Below are 24857 nucleotides of genomic sequence, written 5' to 3' on the forward strand. Positions count from 1 at the left end.
CGCTTCGGGGCCTCAGGCTGCCGGCGGCTCCGCTGATGTCCCAGGCGCATTGGCGGGCGTGAGTGCGGGCGCGGCCGCGAGGGCTGAGTGAGGCGGCCGCCGGCGGGCCTCGGGGGTCGCGGGGTGGGGGAGGGGGCGCCTGCTTGGGCGCTCGTGGCCGCACTCGCACTCTCCCGGCAGCGACCCGGGGTCCGCAAGTTTGAGGGTGAGGACACGGCCCCCCCGCACCAGGTCCCCTCCTCGGCCGCCCAGACCCCGGCGCGGCGTCTTCTCACGGCTTATTTGGGCGAGTTTCTAATGGCGGACGCGGAGCGGGCAGGTCTCGGGCTCCGGGCCAACACGGGGGTTTCCGCCCCGCGGCGACGCGAGCTGCGGGCGAGTGGGTTCCTGGGGGACAGCGGCGGCGGCGAGCGGGCCGAATCGGGGGATAGGTGTCTCCTCCGGCTCGAGGCCGCGCTCGCCCTCCGCCTCTCGCCTTTGGCTCGCAGGGACTGTGCGGGCGTGTGGTGGTGGCGGGGCCTCGGCCGCCGTGGGGTCGGGGGTGTCTGTGTGGAGGAGCGCTGAGGCTTCTTAACTTGTCCCTTTGCTTCCTCTCTGGTGAGTTGGTGCTGCGTCCAGCTTGGCTATAACGAAGTCCGTTTTCATCCTTCGTTCTAGGGCCAGGAATCACCTACAGGAAAGTCTGGTGATAGTTCGGTGATAGTAATTAAGGAGGAAAGCGTGCACGGTGAGTAAGTTTACCCCGCGTGTTTGTGGAATACAGTTAGCGCAGTACTAGAGTGTGCTTCTGTGGAACTTACCTTTCTCTTACCTTGAAGGCAGAGAGCTAGTTTCTGGAGTGGACCTTGTCCCCAGAGCCAAGCCAGGGAAGTCCCTGGGAAAGCATGGTGAGTGCGTGCTGATGTTTACACCACTGGTATTCTCCTAGAGTTCTAAGATGTTCCATTTTTAATGCTTTCTTTTTAACATTTTTTTTTGCATTCTAATGGTTAGAAATAATTTTTTTCCGTACTGTTGAATTAACTAGACTGATTGAATCTTATCGTTATTCTAAGATTGATGGACACAATACTTTGTGTGTGTGTTTGTCTTATATTTGAGGAAGATTTGTGTTTTCTGTATCCTGATAAAACTCAGGCAAGCATCACATCAGGAAACTTTTTTTTTTTAAGAGATAATCTAGTTCTTACCCTAGTCGCGATTCTAAGATTGACCACTGAATTACTAAATTGGTAGTGACAGTCTCCATTATGAAGTTGATGTGTTTTTTTTCTTGTTACTAAAAAGTAAGCTAAGTGCTGTTCATTTTGGTACAATAAAATGCCCAGTTCCCTGTCAGCTGTTGCGTTAACGGCTTTAACACCATTCCTTTCCTGAATCAGTAATTTTGTAAAGTGTCTCAAAATGATTTTTTTTTTAAATCTCTGATTCTACATTTATTATCTAGGATTCTGTACAGTCTTAGATCCTGCCTATTTTGTCCTTCCACCTGGTCAGTTTTTCACCAGTCATCAAAAAGAAACTTGTGAATATTGCTGTTTCTCATAGTAATATTCCTGCCTTCCCTCTGCTGTTGTTGCTTCTTGCCAGACTTGACTGTGCACTTACTCTGATAGGCTTCATGGCACACTTCATTAGTTAGACAGCTTTTAGGAATGAATATTGTTTTGACTGGGTGATTTTCATAGGATACCTGAAATGATATTTCAGATTATGTGGTAGTTGCGTGAGATGAAGGAATGTGGACAGGGTTCTAGAGCTATGAGGGACTTTATTAGGAAAAGGGAACTAGTGGAAACTAACAGACTGGAAGGATAACAAATCGCTGACTCAGTTATTACCAGTTAGAAAAGCCACTTTTCTCAACAGCAGGTTCCTAGCATAGGTGAGCACAGTGTGGGAAGGACTAGGTTTAGTGCCAGCCAGATTTCATATCTGGTTTATATCTCTGCTGTCTTATTACTTTGGCAAGTGCAAACTAAATAAGAGTCAATAACTGAACCTTTATAAATGCACATCTTATTCAGTTAAATACACTTTTTTATCCACATTTTATACGTGAGTAAATTGTGCCTGTGTTCCCAATTGCTATGAAGATTGTAAAGTGCCTAGCCCATAAGTTGTGTGAAACACACACACACATTGTTAATGGTAGCTACAGTTCTTGTGCTTTTTGTCTTCTGATATTTCCTCAGCTTTATCTTTCAGTCCTTGTACTGAGTTTTCCATTTTTGGCAATTTTTTATGGTCTTTTGCTTGTCATGTGTCGGGCTAGAGTTCTGATTGTTGTGTGGATTTCGATTTTGTTTTCTTTTTCCTGCACTTTTCTTTCTCCTTTTTTTCTTTTAACAACTTTTTCTTTTACATTATTTTTTATTGGAGTATAGTTGTGTTATATTTACAGCATTGTGTTAGTTTCTGCTGTACAGCAAAGTGAATCAGCTATACCTATATATATACATATATCCCCTCTTTTTTTGTATTTCCTTTACATTTAGGTCGCCACAGAGCATTGAGTAGAGTTCCCTGAACTGTACAGTAGGTTCTCAGGTATCTATTTTATGCACAGTATCAATAGTATATATATGTCAGGACTATTTTTCTTATTAGAGGATTTCTTCAGATATTTTATAATCCTTGGTTGGTCTACTCGTGGTTAAGAATTGAGAAATAGAAAATAGATTAGAAAAATGAGTGGAATGTTTCAACTTGGAGCTTCACTGTAGGATGAATCTTTTTAGGCCAGTTGATGGAGAACCTCTGAAGTCATTATCTTTAGGTCTTTCATTTTGGGGGGTTCCTAATTCCACAGAAAGGAGTGTTTCTGAGAAAGAAGTTTTCTGGGGAAGAGTCTGCTGCTTGGAAGATTGAAGTCTGGATGCCAGCTCTCTGGGAATCAGCTGGGAAAGGGAGCATTTCAAATACATGATATTGAAGCATTCACCAGTGCCTGGTATACCTGAAACAAAGATCGTTTGTTCTGTCCTCTCCAAAGAAGAGAAGTCTAGAACTTGGGCCAGAAAGGGGGAAGACCTGTGATCATCAACGTGGAGAAAGGGAAGGCACCTGGAATTTCACATCCTCCTTGTCTTAGCTGTCTGCTCCCTATTCCAGTGATATCAGGAGTTAGAGGCTTTGAGCCTTTTGATGATTCCGCAGCTTATGTCAGAAGTTTCTCAGTTTTTTCCTTCACTGTTTTAGAGGTAGGCTGTCTCAGGCAGAGCTGGTTAACTACTCATCCACCTGCTTATCAAAGTTTTTGGTTTTGTTTCTTTAGTTTTTCCTTTTCTTATGAGTAGGAACTTTACTGTCATTTATGGGGATTTTAGCAGGGATTGAAGTTAGTTTTGTGTGATCATTCTACCATCTCTTAAGTGCCTATTCTCTTAAGTAGTTCTGCTGTTTGTTGTGATTGTTCATTTAATTCTTCCTTTTCCTATCTCTTTACATTTGTGAATAAAACCTTGAGAATCATCATACACCTTTATTTAGTTTTTGATTTTTAGTGGGAATCCTTGTAGTATATACTAACAGGAAGCTAACTTTGAAATTGATGTTATTTTTATGTAAATATACAAATATTTTTATATTACAAAAGATCTGTTACAGTATAAGTTCAGAGATGCCATAGAATGTGTTCGAGAATTTAAGTGATCAGCAAATTTTTATAGCATGCATCCTTTATGTTTCATAGAGCCTTGAAAATATAGATGTGCCTATAGGTAGCCAAAAATGAACCTTTGGAGCAGTGATTAAATATTTGAAAATACTTTCTTGGTGATTTTAATATTTGAAGGCTTGTGAGCAGGTTTGTTTACCTTTATCATCATGTGCTAATCTTGTCAAATTAATAACTCACCATTTCTATGTTAGCTACTGTTTTTTGAGTCATTTTAATATGTAAGTTCTACCAAATTGTGCATAAACATAATTGAATATTAACTGGCTAGTAAATTATTCAACTTTTTTTAATTGAAGGTGATGTCAGGAAATTAATGATACTGAATTATAACTTAATGCAGCAGACATTTTTGCAGTTTTAAAAAGGCATATTTAAAAAACTATAACACTGAACTGCATACTTAAAAATGATTAAAATAGTATTTTATGTTATATATATTTTAGTGTAATCTTTTGAAAAGATAACTGTAGCAATCTTTAGGAAATAAAAACTAGAATAAAAGTAAACACAATAGGGCAAAGGACCCTAATTTGTGTCTTTGTTTCAGTGTTAACTCTCATCTTTATCGATAATTAAATACCTTCTTAACTTGCAAGGTTATTACCTACAAAACCTAGAGATAATTTGCATATAAGAGTCTTGCTTGGGTTTCAGCCTAACTTTTTAGTTAGGCTGAAATTCTAGTCCCAATTTTTTTTTTTCTCTTGGCTGCACTGTGAGGCTTGTGGGAGCTCACCTCCCTGACCAGGGGTTGAGCCCTGGGCCACAGCAGTGAAAACCTGGAATCCTAACCACTGAGCAACCAGGGAACTCCCATTAGATTCCACACTTCTCTGTGTGGATTTTCCTTTAATTTTATATTAATTTTCATTGTATCAAGATGAAAATTAAATAGTTGTAGATGAATAAGATATCACAGGAAGGGAACTTCCCTGGTGGTCCAGGGGTTATTACTTCGCCTTCCAATGTAGGGGGTGAAGGTTCAGTTCCTGATTAGGGAGCTAAGATCCCGCATACTTCTTGGCCAGAAAACCAAAGCATGAAACAGAAGCAGCATTGTAACAAATTCAATAAAGATTTTTTAAAAAAGGATACCATAGGAAGACAAAAATATTTAAGATTAATTAGACACTTGTTGAAATCTTAGGGTGAAGCCACAGTATTTGCCTGAGTACCTTCTCAGTAGAGAGAGATTTATCATTTTTGTACTCTTTAATATGGTCCAGGCAGAGACCAGGGACTTGTATGTCCAGTTATCACAATAAAAACCTCAGAGTCCTTTTTTTAATCCCCATTTATAGTATGAACAACAGTTTACAGTTAAGAAAAGTAAAACTCAATTAAGTGAGGTAATTTGCTTAGTGCCTTAGCTAAACTTTTAACTTTTTCTCTTTTTGGATAATATCATAGAAATATTTAAAACTTTTTTGTAGGCTTATGTTTACAGAATTAAGAAAATGATAGTTAAATATATAAACAGTGACTTTTAATAGTGGTTAGGGTTAGGTTTTAACTTTTTTACAATCTGAAATTTGAAAATAGGTAAATACTTAATCTTTTTTTTTCAGGAATAGATGACTGGAATTAGCTGAGCATAAAGAATCCCCTTTCTATTATTTTCTTTGGGAAGATCAAGATAGAACCTAACAGCCACCAGAGGGCACCATGGAGTTAGCTATTGCTCTTTCCCAGAAATTGTTCTTTTCTGTTTTAGATTTATTCAATACAGAAAGAACTAACAAGAATTTGTGTGTGTGTAAATAACAGTTCTTAAATTTCATGATTTAGTTTAGGCGAGTTATTGCATCTTTCCTTTGAAAATCAATCACATTATAAGCTTATTGGATATGTGTTAACTATGATCCTAATTTTCGTATTTGCTTTATAACCCTTTTAACTGGTTCCTTAGATTTGTTATGTATCTTTGAAGTAGAGTTACATGATTGTTAATTTTGTTTCATCTTAATAAAACAAGGACTTAAGAAATTGTATACAATAATTGCATATGATGTGGTGTCTATGAAATAGATTATAGAGTCAGATTTCTTGGGTTTGACTCCTGATTCCACCCTTTCCAGCAGTGGAGACTTGGGCAGGCCAGGCAGATTGTTTACTGTCTTCTGAGACTTAGTTTCCTGATCAGTAAAATGAGACAAAGAGTAGTTCCTACCTCACTTATTTAAGCATTTACTGAATTACTATATTTAATGATATAGCACCCATTAAGAATAAACATTATCTATTATATGACTAAGTACTATCACTTAAAATTAGTTGGGAAAATTTTAGAATAGAATGTTACTTAGCATATTTCAATATGAAATGTTTAAAATTGAATGATGACTGCTGTATGAGTTCTCCTAATTATTCAGTACCCCTACAGATCCCACCTCTTTCACTGTCTTGAACTTCTAAGAAAATTGAAGCCAGTGTTTGTAAACTTAGCTCAGCTTTCCATCTGTTGTTTCTACATACTTTTATACGCTCCAGTTATAATTGGACAAACCCTTGAACAACGTGGGTTTGAACTGCCCATATCCACTTAATACATAGATTTTTTTCCAGTAAATACTGTAGTATTGCAGGATCCAGGGTTGGTTGAATCTGTGAATGTGGAACTTCGGATACGGAGGGCCAACTGTAGAACTTGAGCCTCTGTGGGTATCCTGGGACCAAACCCCCTGCGGGTACTGAGGGACAGCCATACACTTAACTTTTCCCTCTTGCTTTTGAGATAAAGGTGATTTCTTGTTCTTGATTAGCTTCATTACCACTGTGCTGTACATATCCTCATCCTCCTCTTGTCTCATCTGCTTTGAGAGCTTTGCTTCATTGATCTTTCACTTCTCCAAATTCTTCCAATTATTTGGATCTGGATCCTTTCCTTTGTCGTTCTCTAGTGCATATAGGTACACAGAAGTGTTTGTTAAATAAAACCAAGGCTAAGAATTTGGGGCCTAAAATTAGAGCCTTGAGTGGAAATGCTATTTGGGCTTACCCATATGTTTCCTGATCTATAAAATGAATTAAACTATGTACCTCATGGGTTTTTTTAGAATTTTACATAAACCTATAATATAGTATCTGGCAATTTGTGGACAATGACAAAAAAGTTTCAGAATGATTTAATTACACAGTTATGTTGGAAGCAGAGAATTTGAAAAACAGTGACAAAACACACTAGGGAAACACGGTTTGGACAATATAATTTTAGTAGATAAAGGTATATCTGGTATACTAGTTGTATTTGGACCCTGGGTTATTGGTAATTGATGGAATTATTTTGTACTATTTTCTATTTCAGTGAAGAACTTACTAATAGATAAAATCACAGAAAAGAATTTAAAATTTCACTTATGCTATTTAATTGCAATAAAATGTAATAATCATAATTTACTTGAACTTTTTTTTCTTTTCTCTCTGTTACAGGTTCTTTGGCATGGGTGAATGTTCAGCAGGAAGATTAGACTTGACTGAACAGACTCCTGTCTTATTAGGGAGTAAAGCCACGGCAGCTAGTCTCATGGATGTAGGAGACTCACTTGGTGACCCAGTTAGTCCGTTAGCTAATAGATCTAGAAACTCATTGGTGGAAGGTGATAATGGTGATGATGATGATGTTGTGTTTATTGAATCTATACAACCTCCTTCAAGTTGTGCTCCAGTAATAGCTGATCAAAGACATTTTGTATTTCCTGCATCAAGAAATAGAAAGCTTCAAGGACATTATTCTGTAATTCTTCCTTCCTCAAGATATTTGGCTTCTCAGAAGGGAAATATAAGTGAGACAATTGTTATTGATGATGAAGAGGACATGGAAACAAATGGAAGGGAAAAGACAGTTTCTTCCAGTTTTATTGAATGGGAATTTCCTGGAACTAAAAACAGAACCAAAGATTTGGATTTCTCCACTTCCAGTCTTTCAAGAAGTAAGGTAAATGCAGGAATGGGTAATGGTGTTATCACTACAGAATCGACTGTGAAATTCATATTACTAATGTTACAACTTTAGAAGCAGGTTTTAAGCTCTGAATGATGGGCGAGATATGAACTTAATGATTACAGATATAACATCACTATAGAATTCCAACTTGGGAGATGTCGCTAAAGGACTTCAGTCAAGTAATTTTGGTGTTAATATGCAAACATACACCCCGTCTTTAACTTCACAGACCAAGACTGCAGTAGGACCTTTTAATCCTGGTAGAATGAATGTGGCAGGAGGTGAATTTCAGAATGGAGGATTTACAACTCATCATAGTCCTGGTAAGCAGTGAGTGATACTAAATACTTTCCTTTCACCCTAAATTTGTAAGCTTTTGGCTTTTAGTACCTATATCCAGTTTATTTATTCTATATGTGAAGTATTTTTTGTTAACTTTCATATTAAGATAGAATTTTTTTACTTAGTAAAACTGCAGTTTACCCAAGTGTTTTGTATTTTAAGTTTTAACTGAAAACTCCCATAATTCTTACCTCCATCTTTGTTTACCATCTTTAATGTAAAATTCTTAGGATAAAAAGATGGGTAGTGAACTAAAAGATTAAAGTAATATTACATAAGAATTAAATTTTATTTAATTTGTAATTACATAACTTGATTTTTCAATTTTTACGTTTCAAGTGTTTACTCTTGGACTGTTTGTCTCTGATTTTTGTTTTAAATTAGCACTTTATTAGTTTCTTCATTTTAAATTTGGAAAACTTTCTTTAAATTAGAGATCTATATTTTAAATACACTTCCGTGGCCATTCGTGTTCTGGTAAAATATAATGAAAGTTATTTAAAATTTAGCAAATCTTTTTCTCAGCGTTTTCGTGACTTAATGTGCCCTTTGTTTTTTTGTTTGTTCTTTGGTTTTTGTTTGTGTTTGCTTTTGGCCATCTATCAACTTAGAATTTTAGAAAAGAACTAGAAAGTAACTAGGGCTAAGAACCAAGTCACTTATTGCTTAATGGAATGCTAGTATATTTTTTTCTTTAAAATTTTTTAAAATTAATCTTTTTCTCTGATTATGAGAACATTACAGAACATTTGAAAGATATCATAGTTAGAAATAAGAAACTAGTATCTGTTACCAACCCACTAAGTAGAAATGACTGACAGCTGTTAAAATTTTAGTTTGTTTGCTATCAGTCTTTTTGCCTCTGTGGTTTTAAAAATAGAATTTAGAGCATATTATATATAGTTTTGTGTTCTTTTGACTTTTAATGTAAATTTTAAGTATGTTGCATTATTTTAAAAATAGAATTTTTAGTGTCTATAAAATATTCTGTTGTCTGAGGTATTTATTCTTCTACTCTTTAGGCATTTATGTTTTGTCATTTTTTTACTGTTGGAACTCCACACACTAAATGTCTTTGTTTACATTGTTTATTATTTCTAAAGGACAGTTCTCAAACTTTTGAACTCAGCTTCACTCTTTGAAATGATTGAGGAACCCAGAGTTTTTTGTTTCTGTTTTTATCTGTTATCATATTAGAAATTAAAACTTAAATTTGAAAAGTACCTAATAATTATGTATTATGTGACATTTTTAATGAAAGATAACTACTTTCAAAGAAATTTAGTGAAAAAAGTGACGTTATTCTGCCTTAGTTGAAGACAGTATATTTAGCTCCTCCAATTGATTTCTACGTAGAATGTGTTGCGTTGTCTTCTTTTGTTTGCAGTATAAGGAGAAAATCTGGCCTCGCATGCATACATGATCGTAGAATAGAGCTATATTTTAGTAGTCTTTTTAGTTAACTATGGATATTTTCTTTTCCTTTTGACATATCTCCAAAACTTGATAAGTGGTTGTTTCTTAAAAATTCTTACAGTGTGGAATCTGAAACTGTATAATGAACTTTTCATACATTATTACACTAAAATTCATTAATCTTTGGATGAATTTTACCTTTGAATGAATTGGTAACATTGTGCTTTCATTATTTGTAAGTGTTGATTCACTGTACCTAGATCTTCTAAATGTTGATGCCTTAAAAAGCTAGCAGTGTTAGATGCAAGTTTTCAGAGATTCTGATTTTCACTCAAAACATCAAATTTTCTCATTGGCAACAAATAGTTATTTTTTTGAAACGAAAAGCTTAATTTAAGAAAATGTAACCAGTTTGTCATTCTTTCAAGGCTAGTTCAGCCTGCAGTGCAAGTTTTGCAAGTGCTTTTCCACTGTGTCTCATTGTACTTTGTTATGAAAAGGAAGTGGCTTCTGGATGCTTCCCTGTTCATCATACAGCTTCCTTATTCATCATACAGAGTATTAAAATGTAATCAGAGGCTGAAATTTAGTAAAATTCATACTAAGTTTTAGTTTTTCAACAAGGACTTCTTTTGTATAGTAAATAATTTCACTGGTCTTTGTCCATGTTTCTTGGGAGAGAGGCTGAATCCTTGAGATTAACCAATTCATGAAGATTAAGGCTAAGGGGGAAAAAAAAAAGGCTAAGGGAAGGTCGCAAGACCAAGCATGTGATTCAAGTATTTGGGCCTTTGAGCCAGCACAGCCTCCATGGAGGAGAAAGAGGCTGAGATGGTCTGATCACCTGCAGCAAATAATCCCATCATTCATCTCCACACGGTGATGAAACCCAGTACAAACTCTTGACACTGAGATCAGTGTAGCCTCCTGGTTGGTGAGTTCATCCGTGCCCGGTGGGTGACACTACCTGATTGACAGAGAATGGGCAGAAGCTCTGCATTGGGATCCTCCCTCTCCTCAGCTTGTATGTCTCTTCATTTGGCAGGTCCTGATTTGTATCCTTTAAATAATATTGATGATAAGTATAAAGCTTTCCTGAGTTCTCTGAGTCATTCTAGCAAATTATCAAACCTGAAGTGGCCTTAGGAAGCTCCCGGATTTGCAGCCAGTTGGCCAGGCATCCAGGTGGCATGTGAAGGGAGGGCAGTCTTGTGGATGTGTCTTTAAGCAGGGCTGGTGCTTACTCCATATGTTCAGTATCAGAATCGTGTCGACCTGTCGGTGTTGGAAGAAGAACAGCAGAAGTAAATGTGCCTGATAGTGAGGACAGCTTTTCTAGTACAGTTGGGTTCCACTGTGAGCAGTTTTACTCATCATTGCTTCTGCACCATTAGTGCAAATGCCAGCATAGCGAAAAAGACAAATAATCTGTTTTATTATGAAAATAGTTCAGCCTGTCACATCCTCTTTTATTTCTTATGTAATGTTGAATAGGAGTGATCAAAGTATAAAGTCTTGCTGTCTGCTTTTTTTTTGGCAGCATTGTGGGGCTTGTGAGATCTTAGTTCCCCAACCAGGAATTGAACCCCAACTTTCAGCAGTGAAAGTACCAAGTCCTAACCACTGGACTCCCTTGTCTTGTTCTTGACCTGGGGGGAAGCATTTGACTGAATTTCATCAGTAGTATATTGGTTGACATGTCAAATCTTTAAGTTTATCACACTTATTTTCTAGTGAGAAGTTTCTGTAGGTGAAACGGCTAAGTCAGATGTCAGTTTTTTAAAGCTTTTCATGGTAAATGCAAAATGGCCCTCGTAAAAAAATTTGGGGCTTTTTTCCATGTTGTAAACTGTCCTCAGGAGTAGGAATACTGTTTAATGTTTGCTAAACTGACCATTTAAAGGTGATAACTTCCTTAATTTATATATCATGCTCGCTTGCTTAGTAGCTCAGTCATGTCTGACTCTTTGCGAACCCATGGACTGTGTAGCCCACCAGGCTCCTTTGTCCATGGAATTTCTTAGCCAAGAATGCTTTGAAGTGAAGTGAAAGTTGCTCATTTGTGTCTGACTCTTTGCAATCCCGTGGACTATACAGTCCATGGAATTCTCCAGGCTAGAGTACTGAAGTGGGTAGCCTTTCCCTTCTCCAGGGGATCATCCCAACCCAGGGATCGAATCCAGGTCTCCTGCATTGCAGGTGGATTCTTCACCAGCTGAGCCACAAGTGAAGCCCCAGAATACTGGAGTGAGTAGTCTGTCTTCTCTAGGGGATCTTTTGGACCCAGGAATTGAACCAGGGTCTCCTGCATTGCAGGTGGATTCTTTACCAACTAAGCTATCAAGAAAGCCCTAATTTATATATCATTGAACTTTTAAAAATAGATTTGCAAAATATAAATTTGTTCATTCATGTTTGTCATCTTTATTACCATGTACATCTTTTATTTATTGATTGAGTGAAACATGAGAAATAATATAAAGCACTTGTGATATCTGTGAAGAATGATGTGTTAAGCTTAACAGTTGAAGATGTTGAAGACTTGAAATAATGTTCATTGAAAAATCATTCTTTTGGATCTGTTCACTCGTTTAAAAAATTTTATTTCTAATATAATTGATTTGTTTCTTTCACTTATTTCTTGTTTTGTAATTATTTCCTAAATTTTAGATGTATATTTGTGGAAGCATGAATTCAATCTTATGTATATATAAGCTCTTAAGTGAAGTTAAAATCAGAAACCTTGCCATGTATATCTTTGATGCGTCAGCCTTGACCCAGTTTTCACTTTCTTTTTTTTTTTTAATCTTTATTTATTTGGCTGTGTTGCGTTTTAGTTGTGGTATGTGGGATCTAGTTCCCTGACCAGGGATCGAACCCAAGCCCCCTGCATCATGAGCTTGGAGTCTTAACCACTGGACTAACAGGGAAATCCCCATTTTTCACTTTTTGAAGTAAATTGAAGTTGTATATTTAATGGTGAAGTGGATCAATAACATGCTTTTCAATTTAAAAGCATAGCGCATAAATTTGATACGTAACTATAAAGGAGCATACTGTGGTTAGATGTGATACTGTCACTCCACTCAAATAGTGGACATAATTGAGGCTAGCAAAAGTTGTTTAGATTACTTAGATGTATTTTCATTCTTGTCATCCTTTTATCTCCTTAATTCAAAACTGTATATTACTATGATATTTTCTCATGACATGAAATATCAATGATTTTAAAATACAACAAAAACAAGCATTAAAGGACTCACTTGGTATTCATTCATATATATGAAGAAGTTCTTAGCTACATTTGAACTATTTTGTGTATGCTGAGGCAATTCCTTTCTGTTGTCTATGAAGTTTGAATGCATTTACAGTGTTCCTGGGTTCTCTGAAGTTCTACTTTGGGGGACAGAAGTTACAGACTATATCCTTTTAAATAATACCACTTGGTCCAGAATTCTTAAAAGAGTGTCTTCCAAGTTGTCAGGTAAAGAGTGATGATGAAGATGTATCAAGTTTTCTGAAAGGTGGAGTCACTTTTCAAAAGGAATGCCTTGTTGCTGCTTTTTTCTTTGTTAAAATGGAATATAGCATCTTGAAAGCTAATTTTAGTGTTAACCCCAAATTTTGTTTTTGCCTGCTGTCAGCTTTGGTAAAAGTAATGAATTTTATAAATTACAGATAAAACTTGTTTAACAGCTTATAAAAATAGGACTGTGTCCATTAGAATGGACTTTGTGTTATTTAATTTTTTCATTAACCTTTAGTGTATACTGTATTACACTGAAAGTTCTTTGGTCATCATGTATCTTTATGTAAAAAGATCTTTATTCCAAGAGAATACTTGGAAATTGTTCTTGGCATCTGTGTTGTATCTTTGTTGGATTATAAGCATTTCTGGCCTGGATACTGATTCTAGGAAGTTCTGCTTCTGATGATAATAGATTTTAAACTAACAATTGATAGGTAACTCCTGTTCCTCCTACAGAGAATAATGGGGGGGTGGGGAGACAAAATGTATAAAATGTCAGAAGCATTATAGAGCTACAAATACACTGGAAAAATGAGGTTTGTCATATCTGAGATGATGCTATCTTCTTGGGGTTGCTCTTCTGTAATGCGAGTTTGGTCAATTCCAGAAACGGCCATTGAGTTAAGGGGGACTTTTAGCAGACTCATGGGGCCTGCAAGGAAGGACTGGTTTCAAAACAAACAACAAGAAAAACCATTGACCTGTGGATTGGGAATGTGAACATAATCCAGAGTCTCAGTGTTTTCCCCAGTTTTTCATATAGAAATGGTAGTCAGGGATATGAGAAGGCAGGCCATCTAACAACACAACATACTAGAAGTGAGTCTATAAGGGGTGTGATAATAGAATTATCAGTCTACATTTTAACTGTAGATTACCTGTAGGAACAGCTCAAGAGAGTGTGAATGAACTAGAATGTTTATGAGAATATTATCCAGACTGAGTCAGAACCAGAAAGGGGGAAATGCAGAAAAGAATGTAAGAGACTTAGGATACTTGATGAAAAGGACATGTAATTAATATCCCAGGAAGAGGAAGAAAGAAATGAGGCAGAAGAGGTGTAACTGAAGATTTTCTAAAATGGAGAAAAAACATTAACCTTTGAACTAGAGAATCTTTACAAATACCCAGGAAAAATACCCAGGATAAATACCCAGGAAACCATTAAAAGACATGTACAGAAATCGTGGTCAAAAATTGGAAGACAGTCCTCCCCCTGTACATTGTAGCTTCCTCTCCTGAGTAGCAAAGATCGCTCCTGTGTCCTGCCCACTCTGTGTCATACACAGTGAAGTGTCAATCAAGATCTTGCTTATCAGGTCCCCCTATCCAGTAAACTGTTGTATCCCTTCAGCCCAAAATATTGGAAGCAGTCCAAATGTCCATCAGAAATAGAATGATAAATAGTATCAACCACATAATGGAATACTCAACAGTGGGAACAGATGAACAGCTATTTTCAGTGTGTGTGAAACTCAGGGTACAGATTACATGATTACATATGTGAAGTTCAAAATAAGACAACTACTCTGACGTCAGGACAGGTATGGCTTGTGGGAAAGAAGGGAAGTGATTGAGTTGAAAAGACATGAGGACCTTTCTGTGTGTTTATCTGGGTGATGGTCATAAAAGTATAGGTGTGTCCATGCTCAGTCATGGCTGACTCTCTGACCCCATGGACTGTAGCCTGGCAGGCTCCTCTGTCCAGTGGATTCTCTAGGCAAGAATACTGGAGTGGGTTGCTATTCCCTTCTCTAAGGGATCTTCCTGACCCAGGGATTGGACCTGCATCTCCTGTGGCACTTGCATTGGCAGGTGGATTCTTTTTTGAGCTCTGCACTTAAGATATTCAAGCTTCATGTGTTGCTCTTTAACAACAAAAAAAACCCCACTGAGACACTAAAGTAACTTCACTCAGACCAATACTTACGAAATACTAAGATGTTATTCTTTAGGAAGTAGAGTTTGGATGTGGGAAGAAAGAATACCTAAAACTCAAATGTGTCTGGCATGTACTGGTCTTGGACAGACCACCTCTGCCTTCTAAGTCTTTGTTTTCCTTGTGTGTAAGGAAGGGTTTGCATTAATCTCCTGGGCCCCTTCTCTTAAAATTTACTCTGGGAACAAAGCATGGGAAAATGTGATTGAGACTTCTTTTCTTTAACCTGGAGACACTAATAAATAAAATAGGAATTTGATGGAAGAAGAAACTTTGAGGGACTTCCCTGGCAGTCCAGTGGTTAAGAATCCACTTGCCAGGGCAGGGGACATGAGTTCAGTCCCTGGTTTGGAAGATCCCATATGTCACGGGGCTGCCTGTGGGCCATGACTCCTGAGCCTGTGTTGTAGATCCAGTGACCTACAACTGCTGAAGCCCTTGGGCCCTAGAGCCTTGCTCAGCAACAAAAGAAGTCACTGCAATGAGAAGCCCATGCACAACAACAGAATCCCAGTGCAGACAAAGATAAATAATACTAAAATAAACTTGGAAATTAGGATAAATTAAATGGTTGCAGTATGAACAAAGAAAACATTTGCTTTATTTATGAATGTGTCAAAGCTAAAGTGAAAAAAAATTTCATAATTATGTATAACTATGTCCCCTTTAAGTGTGGGTGAGTATACAAATTCACAAGCCCAAAGAATCCCCTTGCGGTTCTATGGTTGGAACTCCATGCTTTCACACTGAGGGTATGGGTTTGGTCCCTGGTCAAGGAACTAGAATCCCACAAGCCACCTGGCATGGCTAAAAATAAAAAGCCCAATTTTTCTTTCATAGTGATGGTAATGGGAAATCTTGCAGTGCTTTGAATTTCTTTCTTTTATTAAATCTGCTTTGTTATCCACATTATCTACAGAGAAGTTGATCCCAGAACACATCCTGTATTTTATAGATAACATGTAATTTTTGTTTTCTAAAGAAATAGTTCAAAAGTAGGCAGTTGAAGCAATAAACTTAAGGGCATTTGGTAATAAAAACTTTTATCAGGGGAAGTCTCTGGCAGCCCAGTAGTTAGGACTTCGAATGAGGGCCCAGGTTCAATCCCTGGTCAGGGAAATAAGATCCTATAAGATGTGTTTTATAGCCAAAAAGAAATCTAAAAATCTTTATTGGAATATACTTCATGTTTGCCAGCATATCTTCCTGTGGAGTGAAAGAATTTCTTTGGTTACTTTTTTGGTTCTGTTTTGTTTTTGCCTATTTCGATAAAATGTCAAAAAGGACAAAATTAGAAGCAGCACATGGGAATTTAGAAGTGAAGATAGAGTTTTTAATATTGCTAGTATTCTGAAAGTTGTTTGGAGCTGTAATAAGTAAAGGGGACATAGGCCTTTTGCTAATGACAAAAGCTGTTTTTGAAGAGCGATTACAAAATAATTCAGTATCTTGGGCCATTTTTCTCATCTCACTCTTGGGCTTTCTCTCAAAGTTTGATCATTACCCTGGAGTGAATTAGAAATGCAGATCTCAGGCCCCTCACTTGACCTACTAGTTTGGAATCTCTGTGTAAACAAGATTGCCAAGTGAATGTATGCATGTTAAGGCAAACATGCATTTTGAGGCAAACAGCAGAGTGCCTGTGTAAAGGTAGGAGAGCTGAGTCTCCTGCCCATACCACCTCACTGATGCCTGGAAATAAGTCTACGGTAATTGTAGACAGAGTTGCTTTAAAATGCTATGTCTAAATTACATGCATTTTGAAGTATTATGGAGGGAAGTGTGCTAATATCTACAAGTTACTTGAACTACATAACAAGATAGATTATTTAGAGGGATGAATAAATAGAAAGGTGTGATAAAACCAATAAAATAGTATAGCATCTACATGGTGGACGTGGGTGTTCACAGTAAAATTCTTTAAGGTTCTCTATATGCTTTAAATTTTTCATAATGTTAGGGGGAAGCTGTTATCAAAATGGGTATCATACTAGATTTTTGGAGAAGGAAATGGCATCCCACTCCAGTACTCTTGCCTGGAAAACCCCATGGACAGAGGAGCCTGGTATGCTACAGTCCATGGGGTCCTGAAGAATCGGACACGACTGGGTGACTTCACTTTCACTTTTCACTTTCATGCATTGGAGAAGGAAATGGCAACCCACTCCATTGTTCTTGCCTGGAGAATCCCAGGGACGACAGAGCCTGGTGGGCTGCCGTCTGTGGAGTCGCACAGAATTGGACATGACTGCAGCGACTTAGCAGCAGCAGCAGCATACTAGATTTTAGTCTATATTTGTACATTTCTTTATAATGTATTAATACTTTCTTAGAAGAGAAAAAGTGCCTTAGGAAATGTACTGTGTACAAAACTGATGTTTTAGTATATGCATTGTCTCACTCGGTGTTTTATTTTTTTCCTGCTGTGTGGCTTGTGGGATGTTAGTTGCCCAACCAGGGATTGAACCTAGGCCCTTGGCACCTAAAGCATCAAGTCCTAACCAGTGGGCCGTTAGGGAATTCCCTCTCATTTAGATTTCATAACACTGATAGGTTGGGTGTTATTGCAGTTTGTAGCTGAGAAAACCAAGGCTCAGTTTAAATTACTTGCAAAATTTGTAGTGCAGAGAGTCTTATTTAGAGATGCTGGCTACTCAGTGTACTATTCCAGGACCACCATTTCCGTTGCTGGCACAGTAGAGCTTTATTCACTTAGAATATGAAGCGGATTGTTCTGCTGGGTTGTAAAACAAGCCTGCCTTAATACTCTCTTAAACTTGTGCAAAATGAAAAAGTATTTTTCTGATGTGAGTTTTTAACTGTTTCGTGACTTTCTTGTGTGTTTTATTTTTAAGATTCTTGGATCTCCCAGTCAGCATCCTTTCCCCGTAATCAGAAACAGCCAGGGGTGGATTCTTTATCACCAGTGGCCTCGCTTCCTAAACAGATTTTCCAGTCTTCTGCCCAACAGCAACCCACTAAAGCAGCTAAAATCACTTGTGCAAACTGCAAAAAACCTTTACAGAAGGGACAGACAGCTTATCAGCGAAAAGGATCAGCTCACCTCTTCTGTTCTACCACCTGCCTTTCTTCCTTCTCTCATAAGCGTACTCCAAAGAAACGCAATGTGACATGTAAAAAGTAAGCTGTACCCTTCAACATGCCTCCACATGATTGGACACTGGTAGTATGAATGTGTGTTCTGAATGTCCTTACAGAGTTGCAGAGATCGATGGATAGACTGGATGCACAGGTTTCTTCAGCTTTACAAAACTTGAGTTATCTTAGCGGACATCAGAGCTCTGGGTCATTTGTACTGTACTTACTCTTGGCAGGGAAATGAAGTTTAGGTATAGAAATAAACGGACCCTCTCTTTTCCACTGCCTTTGCCTCACCATTTCCCCCACCCTCTGTCTTGTTTCTACCTGGTTGCTTTTCCCCTTTTTGTATGCTTCTAGAAGTCATAACCTGTGACAAGGTTCTAAAGGTCATAACCTGTGACGACAAAAATTGCTCTAGTTAATTTATGGTTATTTATTTGTTTGGCTGCCCTGGGTCTTAAGTTGCATTACTTGGGATCTTCAGTCTTCATTCTGGCATGAGAGATCTTTAGCTGTGGCATGTGAGATCTAGTTCCCTGACCAGGAATTGAACCCAGGCCCCCTGCATTGGGAGCACATAGTCTTAGCCACCATGAGTCTCAACAAAATATTTTTATTTCTGAATCTCTTCCCATATTATTTAGGAACTCTTAGCAATGAAACCAAAATGTAGATTTTTCTGGATCGAAAAATTATAGTTGATTCCTAGGATTAAATCATGAGAAAATGAAAAATGTCGGTTGTTATTCATATATTTGACTTCTATTAAAATGCAGTATTCTGGGGAGTTCCCTGGCGACTTCTGTGGCCTGGCTTCAGTCCCTGGTCGGGGCGCTGAGGGAACTGATATCCTGAAAGTCAGGTAGCATGACCAAAAAGAAATGTTCTTAATTGTCTGTCCTTTGCGTTTCAGAGATGCACCTACCAAAAAAGCTACTGTTGTTCCTCAAGGGGAGTCAAGTGAACCCTTCCCAAAATGTTGTAGTACATCTTGTTTGTCTCCCTATGAAGACAGCCAGAATCTTCGAAAAAGAGTTCTGAACAAATCAAGATGTACAATCTGTAATAAACTAACAGAGGTCTGGACTTTTATTTAAATTACTATCTAGATTAACGAGAATAATTTTAACTTTTAGGTACTATTATATGTTCTGCTATCTACCTAATAGATGTGTCCTGAATTCCCTCAGTGAAGTTGAAGGGAAGAATAGGCATATGTTAGAGTTGTCTCCTAACAAACTTCCCCTTCCTATAGAATGGGGAGTAAACATCTGCTTACGTGAAATTGAATGCAGTCATAAAGAAAGTAGTGGTTTCGTGGTGGATTTTGTTCTTATTAGCCACACTAAATGAGAATGTAGGTTTAGGACATGAAGGAAACAACCATTCCTAGAAGAACACAAAGAATAAGTGAAGTAGAAGTATGTAGGTCATCCCACATTTCCTAGGTGGCACTGCTGTCTTCCCAGGCATCCAGGGAGTGCTCACTTGGCTGAGTTTGGTCTGGGTTACCAGGGAGCCATGCAAATCCTGGACAGGATTTTATCTCAGCTACCACAGAGCTGAGCAGAGCAAGAACTTATGTCCTTACAGACACTATCCTGAAAGTGGGTGATACTGGTGCCCACTGGCCACCCCCCCACCCCTATTTTCTAGGGCAGTGAAGTTTATAATACCTACAAATTCCCTATCCATTTGTTTTTAATCAAGTCATATCAAAACCTATCTAATTCATTTTGTTATTAAATATCTCTTATTTTATTGCTTTTCTATAAATCTTATTTTTCCTTTTTACAAGAAATCAAAGATAAAAATGAAAAAGTAGTATAATGTGCTTTTTAATGTCTTTTACCTGAATATTTCTTCTACTGAGAAATTATTGGAGATTATTTGTTGGAAAAAAAATAGATATATTAGGTATGATGCAAATCTGGTTGATTTATTTAATAAATTGGTTTTTCTTCTAGATTCGGCATGAAGTCAGCGTTAACAATGTAACACACAAGCTGTGCAGTAACCAGTGCTTTAACAAGTACAGGCTGGCCAATGGTCTAGTGATGAATTGCTGTGAGCAGTGTGGCGAGTACCTGCCCGGCAAAGGAGCTGGGAACAATGTCCTGGTTGTTGAAGGTCAACAGATGCGATTTTGCTGCCAAAATTGTGCTAATGAGTATAAACAGGTAATTCTCTTTTGATGAGTTTTAAATGATCAAGCTTGTAGTAACTGGCCTGTTAGCTTACATTAAGCAGATTTTTCTTAGAATCTCATTTAGTTCCTTTGTCAGTCTTTCATTGAATATTACTCTCAAATGAGTATTGAAATTGATTGATCTGACTAAGTTTGCGTTAAGACTTGACGTTTTACAGACATTACAAGGAGTAATTTTCTCCTGTACCGTTTTGCATCCCCACTAGTTCCAATTACTCCGTAGTCTCAACAATATTTGATGTTGTGTGTTTGATTTAATCTATTCCAGTAGATATGAAATGATTATCTCATTGTGGTTTTAATTTCCTGATAATTGCTGTTCCTTTTTTTATTACGTGATTATCTTCTTTTGTAAAGTGTCCAAGTCTTAGCTCACTTTTTTTTTAGTTCACTTTTTTAAATTGGGTTGTCTTTTCTGTTAGAAATTCTTTATATATTCAGGATACATTTCTTTTGTAAAATAAATGTATTTGGAAGATTTTTCTACTGGACAGTGTTTTTGTCTTAATGTTTTTGAAAAGTCCAAGATTTACATTTTGATAAAGTCCAATTTACTGTTTGCTTTTCTGATTAAAAACTCTTGTTTACAGTGTCTTTGCCTACCAAGGTTATGAAGATATTTACCTATCTTGTCTTCTTTTTAGGTTTAGATTTTATATCTGTGATCCATCTCAAGTTAATTTTGTGTGGGAGGGCTTTCTTGGTGATCCTGTGGTTAAGATTCTGCCTTCCAGTGCAGGGAACATAGGTTCAATTCCTGGTCAGGGAACTAGATCCCACATGCAGCAGCTAAGAGCTTGGCATCAGTGAGTGGGGGCTAAAGATGCAGACAGACCTGCAATGGGCCAGACAGGCCCTCACAGCAAAGAATGACCTGGCCAATATATCATTGGTGCCAAAGTTGAAAAAGGATGAGAAGGCAGCTGGAGGGTGACTGTGTGTGGTAAGCACAATGGCAGAGAGAACTAAACTTGTATCCTCCTCATTGAGAAGTCGATAGCGACGCCTAAAAGTGGGAGGAAAAAATCAGTAAATAGTGATACAAACATGTTATTGTGATACTTGGAAATAAACATGGAAAAGAAACATCTAAAAATGTTCAAAGTACTTAACTTCTGGGAAAAGGGATATTTTAATTAATTGAATTATTTCTTTTAATTAGTCAGATGTAACTAGTTGGTTCTCTTTACTAAATGTTTATTAACTTTCAATTAAATAAAACCTTTGAAATAGTGTTAAAGATACTGAAGTTATTATACCTCATGTATAATACCTTAGGTAATGTGAGGAACTAAGATCCTGCAAGAAAATATGTATATGTATATGCTACGTTGGCTCTGATGCCAACATTTAATTATACGTAAGCCTTGAGTTTCCTGATGATCTACATTGGATTCAATTTAATGATCCCCAGGAAGATGAGTCTTAGATGTGGGGGGAATTGTGACAACTTGACTACCTATCCATTACCAACACACTCAGAAATAAGACCAACACTTGAGTTTGGTTGTGTAAAAAAATAACATTAGCAATAGGCCTTGGCATTCTGTCTCTTCTTAAATATGCTCTTTTGGTATCATCTTACCAGTCCCATAGTTTCAGCTAATATGTATTTTGATGACTTCCAGAATATATCTGGAATGTATATTTGTTCAGTTTCACACCAGTATGTCTGTCTAATTTCCATTTGAATGTTCCACAAATATTTGGAACTCTGTCCACAACTGACACTCCACGCCTGCTTTCCTTCTTTGTTTACCAAGTCAGTATATAACCCTCCATCCAGCCAGGTGTCCAAGCAGAAACTTTGGGTTATTCCTTACTCCTCTGTCTTAGCCCCCAGGGCCACTCATTTCCCAACTAACCTGGATTCTACTTCCTAACCAACTCCTGGCTCTGCCCTGTGCCCACCACCGTAGTCCTAGACCTGACCACCGTCCCTGCTTGCCACAGTTGGCCCCACAGCCTCCTGGCTGTCTCTGTTCCCTGGTTTCCCTGAGCACTGGAGACCAGGGTGCAGTCAGGGCGGTCTTCCAGGGCACACACCACATCATGTCACTCCAGCTGTGCCTCGGTGCTGCCTCTGCATGCAGGACTGCCTCAGAGCAGTGCTCTTGGTTCCTGAGCTCCATTGTTTACCATGGTCAGGTATTTTAGTACCCTGTACAGGGTACTAAAATACTACAGCTAGCAGATGCCTATCACAGTGCATACATTTCTTATTTTGACTTGTGTATGTGTGTGTATGTACATTTTTATTTTATTGACCCCAGAATAGCTAATTTTAATTTTTATTAGATGAAATCATATACTATATGGTACCTTGTGACTGAATTTCACATACACTGTTTTCAAGGTTCATCCAAGTTATAGCATGTATCTTTACCACACCTAATCTTATTGCCAAATAATATTTCATTGTATGGATAATACCACATTGTTATTTCTATTTTCTTGGCTCTTGTGAATAATGCTGCTGTGATCATTTTGTACAAGTCTTTATGTGGACATGTATTTTCATTTTTGAATTGCCACTCTTCGAAAATGGTATAGGGTCACTATGGTGACCATATATGTCACCATAGGATGACATAGGGTGTCTTATAGAGTGACTGTTAATTTTGAGAAATTGCCATTATTTTCCATTTTACATTGCCACCAGTGCCTTAGGAAGGTTCTGGTTTTTCTACATCTCTGCTAAGACTTGTTATTATCATTCCTTTTATTGTAGGCATCCTGGTGGGTATGAAGTGATTTGTAGTGGTATTGAATTGTATTTCTTTGATGACTAATGATAAGCATCTTTTTCATATGCTTATTGGGCATTTGTATATACATTAACTTTTTTCATTGTTAATAATGAAAAAAGGAAATAAGGAAAAATTATAATCTATAATCAATTTTTCCTCAGATGATGGAAACAAACTTAAAAAAAGTATTAGCATCAGAAAACAGAAAAAGGAATGCTGTTGGAGAAGAAAATGAAAGAGAATTATATGGCTCATTGACCATACTTCCAGAAAAAATAGAAGAAATACCAGAAAAAAAGGAAAAGACTTCAGAACTACAGGTTTCAGCAGAATGTAGCCTAGACACGTCAGTGGTCCAACAGAACATGAATTTACCTCCTTCCATGTCAGACATAGCTGATAAACTTCAAGAGCAACTGGGAGAGAAACCATCAGAAGACTCCGTTATTCCAGCTGTGCTTTCTGCAGATCCAGGTACATGGCCCCGAATTTTGAGTATTAAACAGAGGGACACTCTAGTTGAAAATGACCCACCTCAAGTAAGAAATTTTAACTTCCCAAAAGACAGTACAGGGAGGAAGTTTTCAGAAACTTACTATACAAGAATTCTTGCAAATGGTGAGAAAACCACTAGATGCTGGTTACTTTATTCAACCTCAAAAGATTCTGTCTTTTGTCTGTATTGCAAACTCTTTGGGGAGGGAAAAAATCAACTGAAGAATGAGAATGGGTGCAGAGATTGGCAGCATTTATCACATATTCTTAGCAAACACGAGGAGAGTGAAATGCACATCAACAATAGCGTTAAATATTCAAAATTAAAATCTGATTTGAAAACAAGTAAAATTGTTGAAGCTTCAGAACACAGATTACAGGAGAGTGAGGGGAAGGATGGTGTGAAACTGTTGTACACCTTAGACCTGATCTGACATGACATGAAGAGGTTGAATACTTATTCAGAGCTGTAGCCTGATAGTTGGTCCTTTGTGCTGAGGCTCCCAGATAGTGTTTCCTCCGCTCATTAGTAATAAGTATCATAGCAAGTTAACTCGTAAAGATGGTTTTTGCTCCAAGTTCTCATGATTAATGCCCATTCCAGTGAAGGCAGTTGTTGATCTTTTCAGTCTTTCAATTCACATCTTTTAAAATGGGCATTTCAGGACTGACTTTTGACCGATGTAGTTAATATTTTGTTCTGATTATCTTGGAAGAGGGAGAAAAAGGCTTGAATTTATCAATAACAGTTGAACAAGATACATACGTGAACAAGTATTGTTATTTAGAAATAGAATGGGATCTGAAACTGCAGCTTTTTGCTAATAAACCAAATACTTATGGTTTATTTCATTTGGGCAAAATGTTATTATTTGAACAAAGCAGCATCATTTGTTATGTTAAATGAATTAAGGTGGTTAATTTGTGTTTTATTGGTTTTGTTATAATTTAATTTATAAATGTTTTAGCTTTTATTGTCATGTGAAAACTATTAAGCATAAAGAATATACCTATTTTTATGTTGGTGCAAATATAAAATATATTGTTGATATAAATATTAAAATAAAAATATATTAAGTTAACCTTTATGTGTTGTGGCAATTTTTTTGTTTTCATCCAAAGGAAAAATACACTCATGAAAATTAAAAGAAGGGTGTTGGTTTTTTCACATAGTCAGTCATGTTGCTTCACCATGTATTTACTAACTCTCCCTTGTTTCTGGTTTCTGATAGCAGTTCTGTCATATATTCCATTCTTACATACCGTTGTCTCAAGGCTTTTCCTGTGAAACAAAATGACATGTGAATGGTGGCTGGAGCAGGACAACATGGGGCACTTGCAGACTCTCGGTGAGGCCAGCATAGAAAACTTTGGGAAATAACCCAGAACATCAGTCTCATTAGTTTATAGCTGTTTTGCTTCCTGACAGCTGGGTCGTTTTCAGTGTTTC

The 24857-nt window shown here is 37.4% G+C and overlaps 1 protein-coding gene across 1 annotated transcript; it reads left to right on the plus strand.

The window, feature by feature from the left end:
* On the plus strand, positions 1 to 24419 carry ZMYM5 (zinc finger MYM-type containing 5). Its single transcript, XM_068984506.1, has 8 exons — positions 1 to 58; positions 658 to 727; positions 7112 to 7616; positions 7855 to 7948; positions 17707 to 17992; positions 18867 to 19032; positions 19921 to 20133; positions 23074 to 24419. Exons 3-8 carry the CDS (start codon positions 7122 to 7124, stop codon positions 23839 to 23841), a joined length of 2022 nt encoding a protein of 673 aa, XP_068840607.1. The 5' UTR covers positions 1 to 58; positions 658 to 727; positions 7112 to 7121; the 3' UTR covers positions 23842 to 24419.
* The last annotated feature ends 438 nt before the right edge of the window (positions 24420 to 24857 follow it).

Source organism: Capricornis sumatraensis, chromosome 12, assembly GCF_032405125.1.
Source record: "Capricornis sumatraensis isolate serow.1 chromosome 12, serow.2, whole genome shotgun sequence".
Taxonomy (NCBI): domain Eukaryota; kingdom Metazoa; phylum Chordata; class Mammalia; order Artiodactyla; family Bovidae; genus Capricornis; species Capricornis sumatraensis.